Source organism: Taeniopygia guttata, chromosome 9 (genome assembly GCF_048771995.1).
Source record: "Taeniopygia guttata chromosome 9, bTaeGut7.mat, whole genome shotgun sequence".
In the NCBI taxonomy this organism is placed as follows: Eukaryota; Metazoa; Chordata; class Aves; order Passeriformes; family Estrildidae; genus Taeniopygia; species Taeniopygia guttata.
The window spans coordinates 13881517-13899042 of NC_133034.1; the positions used below are offsets into that span (position 1 = coordinate 13881517).

At 46.7% G+C, this 17526-nt stretch overlaps 2 protein-coding genes across 4 annotated transcripts in view; one reads left to right on the forward strand and one right to left on the reverse strand.

The window, feature by feature from the left end:
- BDH1 (3-hydroxybutyrate dehydrogenase 1) lies at positions 1 to 15648 on the reverse strand. 2 transcript variants are annotated; one of them, XM_002188110.6, is made up of 7 exons: positions 15509 to 15648; positions 14228 to 14359; positions 11152 to 11224; positions 9530 to 9640; positions 4343 to 4484; positions 3135 to 3287; positions 1 to 1807 (listed from the first exon to the last, which is right to left on the reverse strand). In XM_002188110.6, exons 2-7 carry the CDS (start codon positions 14308 to 14310, stop codon positions 1338 to 1340), a joined length of 1032 nt encoding a protein of 343 aa, XP_002188146.1. In that variant the 5' UTR covers positions 14311 to 14359; positions 15509 to 15648; the 3' UTR covers positions 1 to 1337. The 2 variants fall into 2 exon arrangements, with proteins under 2 accessions (XP_002188146.1, XP_012431192.1); XM_012575738.5 differs by lacking the exon at positions 15509 to 15648 and adding an exon at positions 15096 to 15234.
- LOC100232689 (D-beta-hydroxybutyrate dehydrogenase, mitochondrial) overlaps positions 15599 to 17526 on the forward strand; it is a 17040-nt gene continuing 15112 nt past the window's right edge. For both annotated transcript variants that reach the window (XM_030280914.4, XM_030280915.4), the window contains exon 1: positions 15599 to 15735. In XM_030280914.4, the coding sequence (XP_030136774.4) occupies positions 15634 to 15735 (102 nt within the window). In that variant the 5' untranslated portion in view covers positions 15599 to 15633. The remainder of the gene's footprint in view (positions 15736 to 17526) is intronic.

Sequence of the window (17526 nt, forward strand, 5' to 3'; positions counted from 1 at the left end):
TTTTGTTATCATTCATGTATACATTTATTAAGCCAAAGGAGTTTGATCATGTCACAGAATGTTACTAGAGCACATGAGATCTTTTCTTTTCAACTTCACTAATAATGGTCATTAATTACTTTCTATTTTTGCCTTTCAAGCTTAAAAAAATCACTCTTCCTGAATTCCCCATGAAAGGCTCTTTTTTTTTTCCTTTTATTTTCTTAAAATACAAAACAAATATTTCTCAGATATGTAAAAAACCATCATGGAAATGAGACTGCTCCTAAAGTTAACATTTTTGTTATGGATGTTCTGATAGATCTATGATATGTGGCATGCATTTCAGCTCAGTGACTCCTTCAGTGGAAGTTATTATTGTTATCATCACCTGTGCTGCAAAACTGGAGGCCTGGTCAGGGTTAAGGGCCTTCTGTGCAAGCTGCTGTACAAATACTTGGCTGAAAATGAGGTCCCTGGAGAGAAGGGCATTCACTGATGTGACTATAACCCTCTCTGCTCCATCTGCTCTGCAATGGAACTCAAGAGAAACTCCTCTCCAAGCTAACTCTGGAGTTCATGAAGAGAAGGGAAATGTCACTGCAGGGCAATCCTGACACCTGCAGTCCTGTGCGTAAAGCTGCTCACAGTTATGGGAATGCTCATATGAGTAAGAAACTCCCGTGGTGAAAGTCTGCAAGGTTGAGTCCCTGGGCCATTGAACTCCTTTGCAAGAAAGAATGTGAGAAAAGCAGACTGGTTCCTTTTCTCTAATGTTTCATCAGTATAATTCTAAGAGAGAAAGGGACGGCATCAGTTGCTCAGTATCAGCACCTTGAGCATTTTGAGTTCTAATCCTCAAGTTAAAGAAGTCTCTGCTTTGCCTTGGGCTAGTGTGACCAGGCCTGGAAAAGTCAGTTGGACATTCTTTGTCCTAAGGAAGCAGTGGTTTGCCATTAGAGCATGGAGGGATTCTGTTTTATGGTGTGAAGGCTGCATCCTAGGCAGGAATTGTGAAGATTGTGTTTGACCATCAGCAGAAATTATTCTGAAAACACTTCAGAGCAATTGCAGTTTAAATAATCATTATAGCTTCATATTTGATGTGAAAAAAGAAAGGATTACATGAAATAAATAGCAAAAACATCATTGTCCCTGCACAAACGTAACATATTCCTGCCTATGAAACATCCCTTGCAAATTACGGCCTTTTAGGTTATGCCTAAATGAACCCTTTACAGCTAAAATACAGTACTCTGAAATGAGGTTAGAAAAATTTAAAAAGGACTAATGGAAAGTGTGTACAAAGCTCTCTTTAAAACAAATTTCCCACCTGGATAGCTTATGGGTGTGAGGCCTCAGTAGACGTAGAGCCGGTCTGAGATGGCAGCGGGCATGTGGGTCATGATCTGCATGCGCAGCCACCAGTAGTAATCCATGGGGTGGTAGCGGGTGTAGGGCGCCGTGGAGGTGAGCGCGTGCTCCACGCTCTCGATCACCGGCGAGGTGTCCCTCGAGCCACTGTTGCAGTACGACTCCATCTTGCTGACCTGCTCGTCGAAGTACTTCCTGCCGTAGTCCTTGCGCACGATCTCGGGGAGCTCGTCCCACATCTTGTCGGCGATGGCTTTGATGCGCTCGGGGCTGTACAGGTTGGTGCCGGCGATGAAGTTGCCGGGCTCCACGATGCTGACCATGACGCCCTGGGGCTGCATCTCGTAGCGCAGGCAGTCGGAGAAGGCTTCCACGCCGAACTTGGTGATGCAGTAGGGCGAGCGGGCGGGGCTGCCCATCCGCCCCATCATGCTGCTGATGTTCACCACGCGACCTAGGCAGAGGCCGGGCAGAGCACAGCTGAGCCGTGGTACCTGGCCTGGAGCAGGTACCTGGCACACACCACCCAACACATTCCTGAACCTGCATCCACCCACCTGCCCACTGCCTGGCAGACCTGTCTGAGCAGTGCTATCCTAGGCAATGGCCTTCAGGTTTGTGCTCCCTGGCTCATTCTACCTGAGGGAACAGGTACAGGCTGACACACAAAGCTCGGTGCTCTGGGGAACATAGGAAAGGCTGGACAGAGCCCCTGTGGGGGAAACAGGATTGCTCAGCAGCAATTTGGACTGAGCCCAGACAAGTGAAAGCGGGAGCAAGGAAAACCTCTGGCACAAAAGCTGAGCTTATTTGCAAATCAAAGGCCAGTGGTGACCTAGCGTTTCTGCTTCTCAAAATGGAATAGATTGCTCCTGTACTACCAATGGGCAGAACTGCTTATGTCTACTGCACTCTTCCATGTGACAACTGGGTTATGGCTCCAGGAACAGAGGCCTTTCTCCCTGCCAGAAGCCATCCATCTGGGCTGGGGAAGATGCTGGTAAGGGGCTGTGGAAGCTGTAGTCTAGGCAGAGGTTGGAGTTCTCTGGACTTTCTACCAGGGCTCATTGCTAAGTTGTGTTAGAAAGAGAACCTTTGACCTCAGAAGTGGATAACCTTCCACTGGTGGAAGAAGAGCTACTCAGGCCACATCCAGCCCAAGTCTGCAGCACAAAGTAATATTGTTAATGCCTGCAGATGCCTCAAGAGTGAAAAATACTCTCATTTATTCGGGCAGTAGACCCTAGCACAGGAAAGCTTTCGCCTCTTTTGCTGAGACCCATGCAAGCTCCAGGTCTGCAAGCCTTTGCTGTACAACCCCCTCTTTTCCTACATCACAGGCTCCCAGAGTAACAGTGCAAAATAACAACTTCCCTGCAAGAAGCTTTTTACACTGCTGCTGCCCACCCTGCCACAGCTGATTTTTATATAGCAGGGAGGAATGCTCCTGGCACTGTAATTTATTGTGAGCTGCAGTTTCTGAACAGGTAAAAGAAGATATAATGGATTAGATCTTGTGTGGGATGTTGCAGGAGAAGGCAGCACATACGGGAAAGAGAAATAACTGGTATTCAGGCCTGCTGCCTTGCTGTGTAACTCAGAGAGGTGAGGCAATCTGTGTGTCTGCTGGGGACCACATTCTATCTCTGAGGGCAGGAAGGTGCTGATATGTTGATGGTGCAGAGAGAAGTGCCAGAGACCTTCTGGCCTCTAACACAGTAAGATGTGGCAGGATGAGGGGCCTGCTGCAGGGAGAGCCAGTCAGGAGGTCTGCCACTCACCCTTTGACCTCCGGATGAGCGGGAGGAAAGCCTTGGTGGTTCGCACGGTCCCCCACAGGTTCACTTCAGCTACCTCCATGTAGGTGTCCATGCTGGTGAATTCAACTTCCCCAAATGTGGAGATCCCAGCATTGTTAACCAGCCCCCAGAGCCCTACAAGACAAAAATCAAACACCATTAGTTGTGCTAGGTTATTGAACCACACAACAGGGCTTTTCATTATGACTTGTGATGGTGAAGACCAGATAGAAGAGAGTCCAGAGTGCACTTCAGTCTCCTGAGAAAATATAACTACCAGGAAACATGCTGAGAAAAGTCTGAGAAAGGCTTCTGCCTGTTGTTTAGAAAAACTCACTTTAATCTGTTGACTGACTGTGTTATCAGAAGCCCAGGAAAGGCAACTTCATCCTGGCCTATGCTTGAGCATACAGAGCTAGAAAACCTAATTTATATAGAAGATCTGTATATAAAAATTAAATACAAAGAAAATCAAAAGAAATTGGCTTGCAAAATCCAAACCAAAACATTACTGATTGTTCTGCTTTAAAACAACCTTCTGTTGAATGTGGATATCCTTTAGGAGAAAAATGTACTTCAAAGGGTGGAAAGGTTTCAGAAATGTATGAGAAAGGCAATTTTCACAGTACTGGAGCAGAATTTGCTGCTCACCTCAGTAGAATGAAGTAAGCAGGCTAAGAAAATCAGTACAGCTAGCCCCTGAACTCTAAATGGTCGTATCTACAATAGCATTAATGATGCCCAGCTGGTTTCATTGGAAATTCTTTGGAAAACCTCTCAATTTCCTTTGCCTTTTGAAAGAGTGGGGGACACATTTCCATTGTTAATTCCCAGTCTTTGGGCATGAGGCAGGTTTTACGACAGAAAGGGAGTCACAATAAACTTCAGTTCACAGGAACAAAGTACTAATCCCAGAACCTTGAACACCACTCTGGTTTTTGCCAATGTCCCTACAGGAGCTAGTGGAGAACAAAGCAGTTTATTTGTAGATGCTGTGTGAAGTGGGAAGCTCCTTTCTGATACAGTACAATATTCAAACAGGCCATTTGCTCTGCCCTGCTGCTCCTCAAAGATTCATGTCCTTCGATCACATGCTCAGCTTTTGAAATACACCCTGACAATGCTCTCAGAGCCCAGCCAAGGAAGCTCCTGTCCCCTCTGTTGCCTCAGAGCCCATTGCATACACCCACCTTTCTCAGGGTCCTTGAGGCTGTTTTGCACATGCTCCACTGCCCGGTCCATTTCTTTGCTGTCACAGACGTTGAGCTGGACAGTTCTCATTCGATCACTCTTCATGGCATCCAGCTCCTTGGAGCCACCCTCCCCCTTGTCCTAGATGGGAAGAAAATGCTGGTTTTGATCTGGCTAAAGAGCCTGTGCAGAATATCAAACACCTACCAGCTATCAAATCAAGCAAAAGAGTGCACAGGGCAGTCACAGAATATTCAGGGCAGTCCTGCAGCCCTAGGAAGAAGGGGAGCAGACAGGACTGGTCCTGCAGAACACCATTCCTCAAGCATCTCCATCTGACCATGAGTCCTGTACCAAGTTAGCTGGTACAAACTGCTTTAACCACCAAGAAAGCAGCCAGAGGCGGATCTCCAGCAGCAAGACACCCAGCAAGCACACCCTGCTCAGTACTAGCTCATGAGGCCAAGCTATGTCCCACTGATGCAGTGGTGGAATGTGGTGCTATCTTCACTTGGACTGACATGGGGCACAGCCACTCACTTGGGGGGGTTATGGTATAAAATGGCCAGCAAGCACATGGCATGTGCTTTGTGGTCACACTGGCAGCTTTGGGAGCAACAGCTCGAGATGAGGGACTGCTGTCCACTGCTCTCTCCCTTCAGCTGATCTGTACACTGGTTTCCAGGCAGTGGAAGACATAATTACTGCCTCCAAAGGACTGCTACAGAGTCCGATACTGAAGAGCCTGGCCAGTCTGTTTGCTGCCAATTCACCCTGGCATCTTCTCCAGCATCTTGGTCTCTTCTCTGCCTCCCTCTATCAACTTTTTCTCTCTTTTATTTCCCATCTCCATTCCCTTCTTCTCAGCTCAGAACAACAGTTTCCCCCAGCACACATTCCCTAACAGCCCAGCAAATTAACTGCAGCTAACCCCTGAGATACTTTCACACAGGCCAGACATTGCTGGCAACAGGGCTGCCATGCCCAGAGCTCATCCCTTTGCAGTGGTAAATCCTGGCCAGGGCGCTTCCAGGACACAGACACAGGATGGCAGGATGAGACTGGGAGTATACCTGAATCATTTCCATTGTTATAAGCTACTAGACTGTGCTGGCCAATCCAGAGTTCTTTTGTAAAGGATGGTGAGATATACCTTTGAAAATGATCCTATTTTGAGAACATTCCTGTCTTTACTATAAGAAGCTCCTTCAGTATCATCCCTCATTAGAAGTCTGTTACTTCCATTTATCAGGATAGACATGGAACATATCCACAGGATCATCTGATGTCTGCTCAGCTCTTCCTCCCCTACTGTTCAAACTTCTAGGTAGCCTCGCTCACTGTGTCTGCATCAGCAGGGAAGCATCAGAGTGCCCTTCACTCCTGACAAATAAGGGGTTTTGACTAGATAGCTGTTTTCCTCTGAGCTGGAACAGGCCAGTACTTCATAGCAGGCCTGTGTCCTGACTGCTGAATGACATTAGATTGCTCTGAACACCTGAAGCCACAGGCACTCCCTGACAGAGGTCAGCAGGCAGCTGTCAATGAGACGGAGCTTGTCTGCAGTCTGAGCCCAGGCTGCCCATATGTTCCTCAAGCGAGAGTTCCCTTCAGAGACCACACTTTGGATATCACATGAGGGTGGCCATATAACCTTGTCTCTGTGCCACCTGTCTTCCAAAAATCCTTGTCCTGGCTTCTCTCATTCCTGCGATTATATACTGTGCTCAGAGACATTTCACTAACGTAACTACCTGACATCTCCTGTCTTCTCCTCTGTGCTTCCATATTCCATCACAGACTGTTAACACCAGTTAGTATTTGTCCTTAAGAGAGGGCATATACTGCTCTCTCTTCCTAGGGAAGCACACTGCTTACAGAAAGGAGTGGTTAGAAGTCTCATGCGCAGTTTGATGGTGGTGTTAGAGTGACTGAAAAAGAGTTTGGTGCTAAGTTTATTGCTCACTCAAAAGCACTGTGGTGCCAAAGCAGTCTATATGGCAAAGCACTGGAAAGCATACAAGTGGCAAATGTGGGAATGCCATCAGGGAATCAGCAAATGCAAACATGCAAGTCTCTTGAAAAAAACCCATATTGCTAAAGGAAAGAAGGAAAGCGAGGCCCAGGTCCTTCTTTCCCTGATCCCAGTTCTATGAGGTGCAACAAAATCTCTGGGTTGCACCAGCCTTAGAGGCCTCATAGCTCGGCTGGGAAGTCCACAGCATCTTCTTCCTCAACCCCGACAGGGTTGGCTCTGCAAGCCAGCTCCCTCCTGCCCTCCCACCCACATGCAGCTGGGTGCTTGGACAGGGACTCCTGGGGCTGGGATTCTGGCCAAGAATTGGACTCTGGATGTCAACCCACACCCACAAGGCCATTCCCTTGGCTTTCAGCAAGGGCAGATGGGAGATGTTTAAGTGGGACACCTGGTGTGTCCTGGCAGGGGATGCAGCCTGTCCCACAATCCCCAGGCCCATACACAGCAGTGAAAGGATCTTCTCGTGCTACAGCAGGAGACCAGTACATCTCTGCTGCCAGCCCCAGGGCACACTGTCCTTGTGGCAAGTGGGCCCAGCTCTCACACATGGAAAAAGCACATGGCTGCCTTGCCTTCCTCTTTCCATGGTCCCTCTCTGGGGCTCCTGGGCTTCAGCTTGTATCTATTTCAGTGTGTCCTTGGTCTCTAACACCCTGTGGCTCTGAGCACTCCTGTGCAGCCCTGCAGTAGCCAGCCTGTGTGCCAGCTTTTTCAGAGGACCTCTGCCTTCTCATTCCCCTGCAAGCCTGAGCACGCAGAACAAAGCAAACAGGGGTTCCACCACACTCCTGACAGCAGAGACAAACATCACATATGTCCAATGGTAACAGATACAGATGGAAAAATACCTTCTTCATCTTGTGTCAGCTGGCTTCTCCATATATTTACCAAAGAGGTAAAAATAGAACAGCTGCAGCATGAGCGTTCATTGGATCCAGTCTACCACTGTCTTTTGGCAATGCAGCATCAACACAACTCTCACATGAGTATATTTGCCACTGAAAACGTTAGGAAGTAACTGTGTGTGAAACAGTACACTATTAGCACAGATCCATCCTCGGGCTCCCCTCAGTCATGACTCTACACTCCTCTCTCACGTTTCCTTTAGTAAAATTACAGTCAGGTGCTCAGGATCTAGCCACTTTAGGAAATCTTTCCTAATAAAGAGTCAGCACTGCAGATACTTTTAATCTGCAATAAGGACATGGCATTCCTAATAACTGTGCATGCCCTGAGGACACAGTGGCTCCCCAAGCAGCAGTCTGTTCCTGATGTGCAGGTGTGCTGTGAAAAACAAACACATGGAAGTGACACTGAAGTTTCAGAGTCATTTCTTCTACATCAGGGCTAGGTCAAATATATCCAAGACAAAGATTATGTTCCTTGTTTCTACCTCCACTTTTATCTAGCATCTAAAAACACCAAGCTTTTTCTGCTGTTAAAATCAGCATCAGCAATAATTATACTCTGATCAGAATTCTGCTTATGGTTTTGCTAGAGAAGCCTGTAGCACAGCGAAAAATCAGCTCAGTATCCTGGAGCTGTTTTTGTTCTACAGAAAGTATAATGGCCTGAAGACACATGGGAGGCCACTCAGCTAACTAAGGAGCTTTGGCATTTTCCAGTGTTTTCTGATGACAACTGCTGTTACCATTCTTGGCATGGCCACACAGATTTTGGAACATGGTGTGTGAATTCAGCTAAAGAAGAAGTATTTAATTACAGAGTGATACTGCAAAGCTTTCTGCTGATTTTTCTGTGAGGAAATGAATATTGATCAAAGTCTGAAAGACTTCTGGCATGCTGCTGCATGTCAGCTTATGTTGAAATTGTCAGAGACCAAGATTTTCCACAAGCATGTATTCAGCAGAAAAAGTATTGAGGACAACAAAAACAGAAGGGAGGTTACAGTAACTGTTAGATATGTCCACTGAAAATTGTGCCTTTTTAGCAGCTCAGACAGAAGAAATGAAACCCATAAGTAACTTTGCAACTCTGCAGTTTTTGACTTCTGTCAACATAGAGATAGGCTATTAGTCTAAACAGTGGTTTTTTAGGTTTGCAGTGTTCTTATATTCTCTAATGTTGATCTTAAGTTACAAAAGCTGAGTAGAAATATCTATCAAAAAAGTACTTATCTACCCTCTGTCTTGAGCCCTTTTAAGAGGCAGCAGTTTGTACCAAGTGTCCTGTTCTGCTGTGACGCCTGTAGAGGGAGCCCAGGTTACCAAATAAATCTTTGACCCAACACTGAGACACAAGACACGGAGCTATCGAGACAGACACCTATTTTGAAAAAATGCAGAAACAAACTACTAATTTAAGCAAAACTTAGTAATAATGCAAAAAAAAAATACTAGTAGAAAGTCAGATAACATTGAAGAATACCTGGAAAATTCTCTTTAAATAGTATCACTATTCAAGATACGTTTATAGTGATGAGTGAGCTAAAAGATTAGCTCAAACTAGCTGACCCACCCCAGGATATCCTGAGGAGTAAGTTTGTTTCTGTTAGGAAATGGCCCTGCAGCCAATAAAAGTGCAGTGGTTCATAAGGAGAGAGAGACTAAAACTCTCTCCTGTTCTCCATGACCATCAATGCTTTGCCACACCAAGCTGTTTGTGACCTGATTCTTCTCTCATTTGCACTAGTAGGACTCGATCACCCCCACAACAATTTCAGGAGACCCTCAATACACACCATGGCATGGTTGTGCTCATGAATATAGAAAAATATGCTCAAAACACATGCCATAAAATCACTGGTGGTTTGGTGTATTTCGAAATTAACCAAATTAAGCCTTGCATAAATATATACCATCTGAGAGCAGAGCCAAAGGTCCAGACTACAGCCTGACATCAAACTTTGCTTATGATTAAGCCTATAAAATTAGATTTGGGCTTCCAGTTCCTCAGACATGGAACAGACCACAATGTGGTCTTATTCAAACATACTTGAATAAGAACCTCCCTAGATACCATTCAGTCCTGGTTCTGCTCTGTGAAATTCAAGCACCTGTGTCTTTCCCTCTGGGGTACCAACCACCCTCTCCTTGGCAGAAAGCTGTGCAGAGTGGAGAGGGAAGACTGGAGTTGCTATGTGTCACTGCACATACCACAGGTGAAGAACAGTTTTTGTTTTCCCTACCTTTTGCAGGCAGCCAGCATAAATAATGAAACCTTTGTCATGTAGGTGCTTGGCCAAGGCAAATCCAAATCCTGAGTCACAGCCTGTTATAAGCACAGCTCTACTGCCAATCTGCAAAACAAATCAGAACAAAATGCACTGGAATTGAGTATTTGAAATCAGTGATTTGCAGCACACAGAACAAGTCACATCCTTGGCCAGGAGCAGTCTGTTCAGGGATGTTCTCTACACTCACTGCCAGCTCCTGCTACCCAGTGCCTCCTGAACACAAGGAATGACATTTTCATACTGAGTTCACTCCAGTGAGGCAGGATCACTGCCCTCCCAACATGGAGCAGTTCAGCACCTCTGGCACAGGCTTCCAAGGCAAACAGACCAAGCAAGCCACCATGCTCTGGCAGTTCACATCCATCTTGAAATCTGAAAATATACCAGACAGCTCCCAAGATATATATTCCCTTCATCAGGAACTGTTCCTATATGTTCAAAGCAGGCAGGAGTCCACTCCACAGTACACGTAGCCCATAGGGCATTGAGAAGACTGTTTGACTGAAGAAAGGATATAGTTTAATCTTTCTGACTGCTCACTTATCTTTCTCTCTCTAGCACCTAAGCCCTCTAGAGCTGGGTTCTAAGAACTAAGAAGATTCAAGTGGGGTTAATATATGATATAAGGACCAGTGGGTTATCACTCTTTTTGTCTGGTTGGGCTTTTTTGGCTTTCCTATTTTTCCAACTTACAATTTAAATGGAAGTATATCTCCTTCCCTCTCCAAATTCCTTTTTCTAACCCAAAGACAGCCAGCAGTTAAATAACAAGCAGTTAAATAACAAGCTAAAATGGTGCATCAGACAGCCCAACAGCAACAATTGCACATCCAAGGTGCTGCTGTGGGTGTGATTACATAATAATTGCCTGAAATTCACTCCGACTCATCTCTTTTAACAAACTATAAATTTGGCTTTCCCCAGCACACTCAAAAACTGATCAGGGTGGAAGTTGGGTGGAAGCAGCAAAGGCTCCTCACACTGGAAGCCCAGCAGTGATGCAAGAATCACATCTGAGTTCCTCTGAAACTCATTTCCAGAGTTCCAGACTTATGGAACAAGTTGTGCATGCTCTAGCACTGCTACAGTGCTGAGTTCTGTGACATAAGACAGACAAGATGGCAAAACACAACCCTCTCTTTTGCCTGGCACTGCTCCTGGCAAGTCAGTATCTTCAAGGAGAGGGCTGCTAAAAAGGGCCACTCTCCAGATGAAGTAGTGAGGACACACTGATTTATTTACATGTCTTTAAACAACTACACTGCAGTAAAAGTGCTTTATTAAGAATTTGTCATGAAGGTTCTCTCCACTGCAAGGTGGAACATTTAATCTGCTGAGTGAGTTCCAAAAATAGAAAAAACCCACTCATATGATTGTTTATTTCCATGCTTTGCAGCACATACTGTGCTACGTCAATGGAAGCTCGGTGCTAGGAAAGAATGTGGAGTATGCTCGAGAGGGCCAGCTTGGAGTCTTTCTGGCAAACTGGAAAGATGAGTTTGGTCACCAGGCTTCAGGGATTTTAAAACCCCTGCTCAGCAGAACTAGTTCCTGGAAGCCACAGTCACACTCACCTGATCGACTTCATTTGCATAAGAGCGGCTGCCACATGGGGACAAGAGAGGGAAGGAAAATCTCTGCACGGGCCTGTTAAAAAAACACAAAACCAAGAACAGTCAGATGTGGAATATCTTATCCATACTCTGCTGCAGCAACATATACATGGAAAAGGAATGCAGTTCTGCCTACATACATGATATAGATTGTCACTTGGGAAGACAATCTAGTCTACACTTCTCCTTAGTCTGAGCCTGTGTATGACACATTTTTTTCTCCAAAGACCTCGATGCTATTTCCAGCTGCAGAAGCTGTCTGGGTAGTACAAAGTATTCTAAAATAGCTCCTGGTCTGGAGGCACAGGGCTGTTTCCGCCCAGAAAACGGGCAGTGCAGTGTTTGCATTTTCAAATGCAACAACACCCTCACTTAAGATGTGCACAAAGTTGGGGTATGGGAAGTTATTAATTTGTCTGATAAAGGTATTCTACTGTGGCTTTGTCTCTGACATCCAGCCTGAGGCTGAATTTCCTTGGATTTGTCTCACTCCTTTTACACACAGCTCCATCCTTATTTCATTCTGGATTACACTTTTCCCCCTGCAGTGTCTACCCATTAAATACACTTAGATTTTACATCCCCTTTTTGCAACTGTTTAAGCTAGGAAACACTGTCTTTGAGCAATACCTGCCATGCAGATCTGAAGCTCCTCCGCATAGTATGTGTGACTCCCAGAAGAAAAAACATATTCACAAAGACAGACCAGAGCAAAGCAACAATGCCTTCCAGGAAATGAGATTCCATTTAGAAAAACTATGTTACCCAGTAGCATTACTCTGGCTTAAGTCTTGTCATCATTCATCAAAACTGAGCCTTAACACCAAATCAGAGTGACCCCAATCTCTGTCCTCGTCAGTCACCTCTCTGGACTTTATCAGCTTTTTCATTTTTGCTTTGGGCACTGACATTGCCCTGCAGGAGCTTTCATCCTTCCCTTGGACTTCCTGTACTTCATCTACCCTCTGGCTCCTCCAAAAACATGTATCCTTCCCAGAGCTGCTTTTCTAAGTCAATTTGCATAATCATTCACAATTATCTCCAGCTCAGACATCACAGGCTCTTCCAGGGTGACCTGTGCTACACTGTACAGCAGCTTGCAGATGCTCTGGCTCTGAGCCATATCTCAGGAAATCAAGGGATCTGTGAAGGCAGAAGCTTTGAAGTAGATGGGAAAGGAGATGACACATTCAGGCAATAGTGTTCACTCACCTTCCTGAAACAGATTAGTTGTTTTTCTAACTTAGAGTGTCACAAGCCAAATCAGCTCTTGAAATAGCTATAGACAACTTAATTGCTGCAAAGGTCAGTGCCCAGGCAGTGTGTGTTAACATCACTGACCTGCAATCCTGGATTGAAACTCTTACCTCAACACTAAGATTATTGGTGTGTCTTAAAGTGCCCAGAAATGTTCATAACATTTTTTAGTTGAACGAACTTGGGTTTTATTTTTCAGTGTCATGTTTGGTCCTGTTATTGAGTGCAGAGCACTCAATTCACAATAATTTGTAGAGAATACCTACTTGACATTCTGTCTAGCTTTACCTGAAGACAATGGCAAAAGATGAACAGATGCTGGCTGCTGCTGAGCAGGAAAGTTGTCAGCAGGAAGAGCCAGGAAGTGATGTGAGCCCCCACATGGTACACTAACGTACCATAAGCCATTTTTGTCATTCTGCATCATTAAATTCTAGAGACCACAACAGGGACTTTCAGAATGCACAGATGGCCCTCAAATTGAATTTGTCCTTGTAATCATGCATTGCCTTTCGTTCAGTTCCACCAAAAAAAGGAGTCCTCAGCTTGAAATTCAAGTATATAAACACTGCTTCAGTGCATTAAGACACTGGTATAGTGGCAGCACTGCCTTTCAATGAACAGCTGGATTTCCATTGCAGGTTTAGCAGCTTGTGGGGATTTGCAAATGCAACACAGTTTTGCCCTGAGTACAAGACACACAAAGCACAAATACACAGTAAGCAAAACAGAAGACGGAAGAAAAAGAAACAAGAATATACTGAAAATTCTTTCCTTAAGTCAACAAAACATTATTTTGTAGTTTTAAAGCCACAGCAGATTCCTGTAGGTGAACTCTGGTGTATGTAGAGCAAATAAGAGATAAAAGACCTATGTCTGTTTGCACAGGAAATCTCTTAACAGCCTAGCTATCTTTAACACCCTGTTACCAGAGTCACCCTTGACTGTGATGATGTTGGACTTCACTATCAGCAGCAGGAGAGCAACACTGGAGGTGGCAGCTCTTGTGCAACAGGCCATGAACCCCTTCTAAATGGCTTATGTACAATTAGTGGTACACACCCTGCTATTTGGGAACCCTGCTCTAAAACAAAGCCAGGCAAAGCACTCAAGTTCCTCTGAATTTGGACTAATAGGGTTCCAGTCATACAGCAATATTAATGTTGGAATTTTTTCAGAGCTAGGAAATTAGAATTAGATAGGCAATTCTCTGTTCATCTGCAGAAAAAAACAGCTTAATAACAGCCCACTTCCATTTCTCAGTAAAACCCTCCCTCTCAAATTTCTCATTTAATGGAATTTGCTGCCTCTTTAATCACAGGAAATCACAGAAATGTATGACAGTTTCTTGCACTGAACCATGGCCTTGCTGCTATTAAAAAAAAACCTCTTGATGGATACCGAATTAATGCTTTTTTTAACTTTTTATCTGCAATGTAAAAAAAACCCAAAACCAGTAGGTTGCCAACCTCTCCTTGCATATAGACTCCATCTCTGCTATGCTCAGCTCAATGACTGAGCCCTGGCATAGGTTGTCCAGGCAGGTTCTAGAGTACCCATTCTTGGAGATACTCAAAAGCCACCTGGACACAGCTCCGGGCAACCAGCTCAGAGGCCCTGCTCTAGCAAGGTGGTTGGACCACATGACCTTCAGAAGTCCTTTCCAACCTCAACCACCTTGTGACTCTGTAAATAAACTGTCCCACTGGTATCAAGTGAGTCTTTGATGTGTGCTTTACTCAAGATGTTACTCTTTCCTCTTTTCCACCAAGTTACTTACCTGAAGCCATTCCCCGGGTCTTTGAAATTCAGGGCTTTCACAGAGAAGTTCAAGAGAGGGCGGGACAGCTTGGTGGCCAACATGTTGTCAACTAGCACACTTCACCAAAAGCAAAACTATTCTTCCTTAGCTCTGCAACACAAGATAGCACCTCTGTTTTAGTTGCTCAATTATTTTGTAAGACATGCTGACTCCATGTATTTGAACAGGAAAATACAGTCCAAAGGAATTCATCTTCTCCCCTTGCAGTCCCTCACACAGAGATAAATAGCTCAACCTTCAGCCACCCAAGATGCTTTTAAATAAGGAAAAGCATTATAAGTAAACTAGCAAGCAGGGAGACATTCAAAGAAACTGTCAATTTCTCTTCTCTAATGCATCTTTAACTGGTTTCTCTGAAACAGGTAAAAATTAAGGTACTCACTTGGAATATATTATTTCAAATGAGCTATATGAAATAACTTTAAACAAAAATATAATTTCAAGGCACAGATGATGTTATGCTACATGTTTCCAAAACAATCCTTGACTTTATAGCTAGTACAGCCACGCAGTTAAAAATACATTTTTTGGTAATTAAGTAGCTGGTGATGCTGGACTAAGCACAAGGAACCACCAATAAACTCAATACTGGGTGAAAACATCTCAAAAACGAGACTTTGTTATGGGAAGTCAACTTCAATCATATTTATCTTGGATAAAACTAACCCAAGGCACAAAAAACATCTCCCAGTCCCTTTTACTGAAGCTGAGAAACGGTAAATAATGGTCAGGGGCGGTTTGCATCTCTGCCGAAGGCTGGGCCGCCACCGCGGCGGCTTCGGGGCCTGCTGGAAACCAGGCCTGGGCTGAAAAACAGTGAAATTACCGCAGAAAGAGCAGCGGTAGGCACCGAGATGGAGAGGGAGGGAGCGGGCAGGGCTCAGGAGGCTCGCTGGCTCGGCTAATCCTCAGAAATCCCGGCGGTTTGATCCAATTCGGGAGTGCGGCTGGCGTCCCCGCGGGTTTTGGTGAGGTTTCCAGGGAGGGGGCGAGGCCGGCGATCCGCTGCAGGTCCCGCTGGCCCGGCCCGGCCCGGCCCCTCTCCGGGACGCGGCTGCCGCGGCCCCGGACGCGCTCACGGCCCGACCGAGGCACCGGGGGGCGCGGCCGCCCAGGCTCGTGGCGGCTGCGGGAGAGGCCGCGTGGAGATGCCCGCGCCCCCCAGGGCCGTACGAGCCGGCTGCCAGAGCTCCACGGACCCACCCCAGCCCGGCCCGCCCCGCGGCCCCCGCGCGTTACCTGGAGCCGGCGGGTGCCGGGCGCTGCCGCCGTTTGAATGAGGCTGGGCCGGGGCCGCGGTGCCGGGCGCGGCGGGAGGCGGGCCGGGGGCAGGGCCGGAGCGGCGGCGGCGATAGGCTGCGGCCATGCGGAGCGCCGCGGGGCTGCTGCTGGCGCTGGGCGCCGCGGGGGTGCTGCTCCTCCATCTCCTCCTCCTCCTGCCTCGGCGCGCCCGCCGCGCCCTGCCCGTGAGTACCGCGGTGAGGGGCCGGGGCTCGCCCCGGGGCAGAGCCCGCCGGAGGCTCCCCCGACGCCTAAAATGGCGCCGGGCCGTGTGGCCGGGCCGGGCAGAGGCGCTGCGGGTGTCGAGGCCGGAGCGGCGCTGCCTGGGCCGGGCTGGAGGAGCCGGACGGGCGCTGTGAGGGGGCGAAGCGCCGAGCTGGGCACGGCCTGGGGCGATGAGGCCCCTGCGAGGCGCGGCCGGGCCGCTGCCCTCGGGCCCCGCGGTGTGGCGGCTGCTCCCCCCCAGCAGTGCTTCACTCGGAGGGGGAACATGTTCATGTAATCATAGAATGGCTTCTCTTGGAAGGGACCTTAAAGATCATCCAGTTCCAACCCCTTCCCATGTACCGGGACACCTTCCACTAGACCAGCTTGCTCAGAGCCCTGTCCACCTTGGCCCTTGAATACCTCCAGGGATGGAGCATCCATCCCAGCTTCTCTGGGCAACCTGTGCCAGGGCCTCAGCATACTCACAGTTAAGATTTTTTTCCTAACATCTTATCTAAACCTACTCTCAATTTACTCTCAATCCCTTGTCCTGTCACTACATGCTCCTGTAAATGGTTTCTCCACAGATAGTAGAAGGCCACAATTAGGTCACCCCAAAGCCTTTTCCAGGCTGAACAATCTAAATTCTCTCAGCCTTGTCTTACAGGAGAGATGCTCCATCCCTTTGACCATCTTGGTGGCCTCCTCTGTACACCCTCCAACAGGTTCATGTTCTTCCTGTGCTGGGAGACTGAAGCTGAATGCAGCACTGCAGGTGGGGTCTCACCAGAGTGGAGAGAGAGAATCACCTCCTTTGACCTACTGTCTGTGATGCTTTGGATGCTCAGGATATGACTTGTTCTCTGAGCCAATGTTTTTGCTTCAGGACCTCCAGCTCAGTCCTTCCCCCCAGAATGGCCGGATAACAGCTGTAGTCTGATTGCAGCCTCCCACTTCACTCCTCCATCCACTCTGCTTCTCTTACTTTCCCTATCTGTGTTCCACTTGAGAAAATATCTTCCCTCTAGTGAATATTTTCATTTCTTCTTCCTGGGATTGAAAACCTCAACTTTCCCAACCCTGGAAAAAGGAACAAGCCAAGTTTACTTTGTAGCTGCACTTATCCTAAAATCAATCTGTTTGATTACATTAGGGAATGGTCAGGAGAGCCACAAATGTGAACGAGATTAAAAAAAAAAAAAAAAAAAAAATCCCAAACAAGTGGCACATAAGAAAAAGATAAAGTCTAGGTAAGCATCGCATATTCCCACATTGTCTAGAGAGGCAGGCTATAAAAGTAGCTTCAATTTCTTCAGTCTCTTCTGTAGTAAATATATAATTCTGATAAATCACCTGCATTAGTAAAATAAATTATACTATTTAATAAACTGGCCATGTCCCAGTAGGAAATGCTGTGTACATTTGAGCTGACTGCAGGTTAAAATGAGGCTGCTCTGCTAGGGCTGCCTGAGCTGTGAGGAATAGTGTTGTGGATCACACAGCAAGCACAGACAGTGTTAGTGTGTTCACATGCCACAGCAGCACCTCTGGTACAAGGAGTTACTCTGTGCTCTTAGCAGATCCCAGGCACGCTGTCCCAGGCACTCTGTCAGCACTGGAGTGCTGTCTCCCATGCAGTGTTTGCAGGGAGCACTGTATGACCCTGAGTGAAGAAGGCAACTGAAGTTCCTTAGAATGCTCATTAAAGTCACTCTGCTGATAACTGGTCCTCTCTGCCTGTCCCAGCATCCTGTCAAATTAAGCAGCAG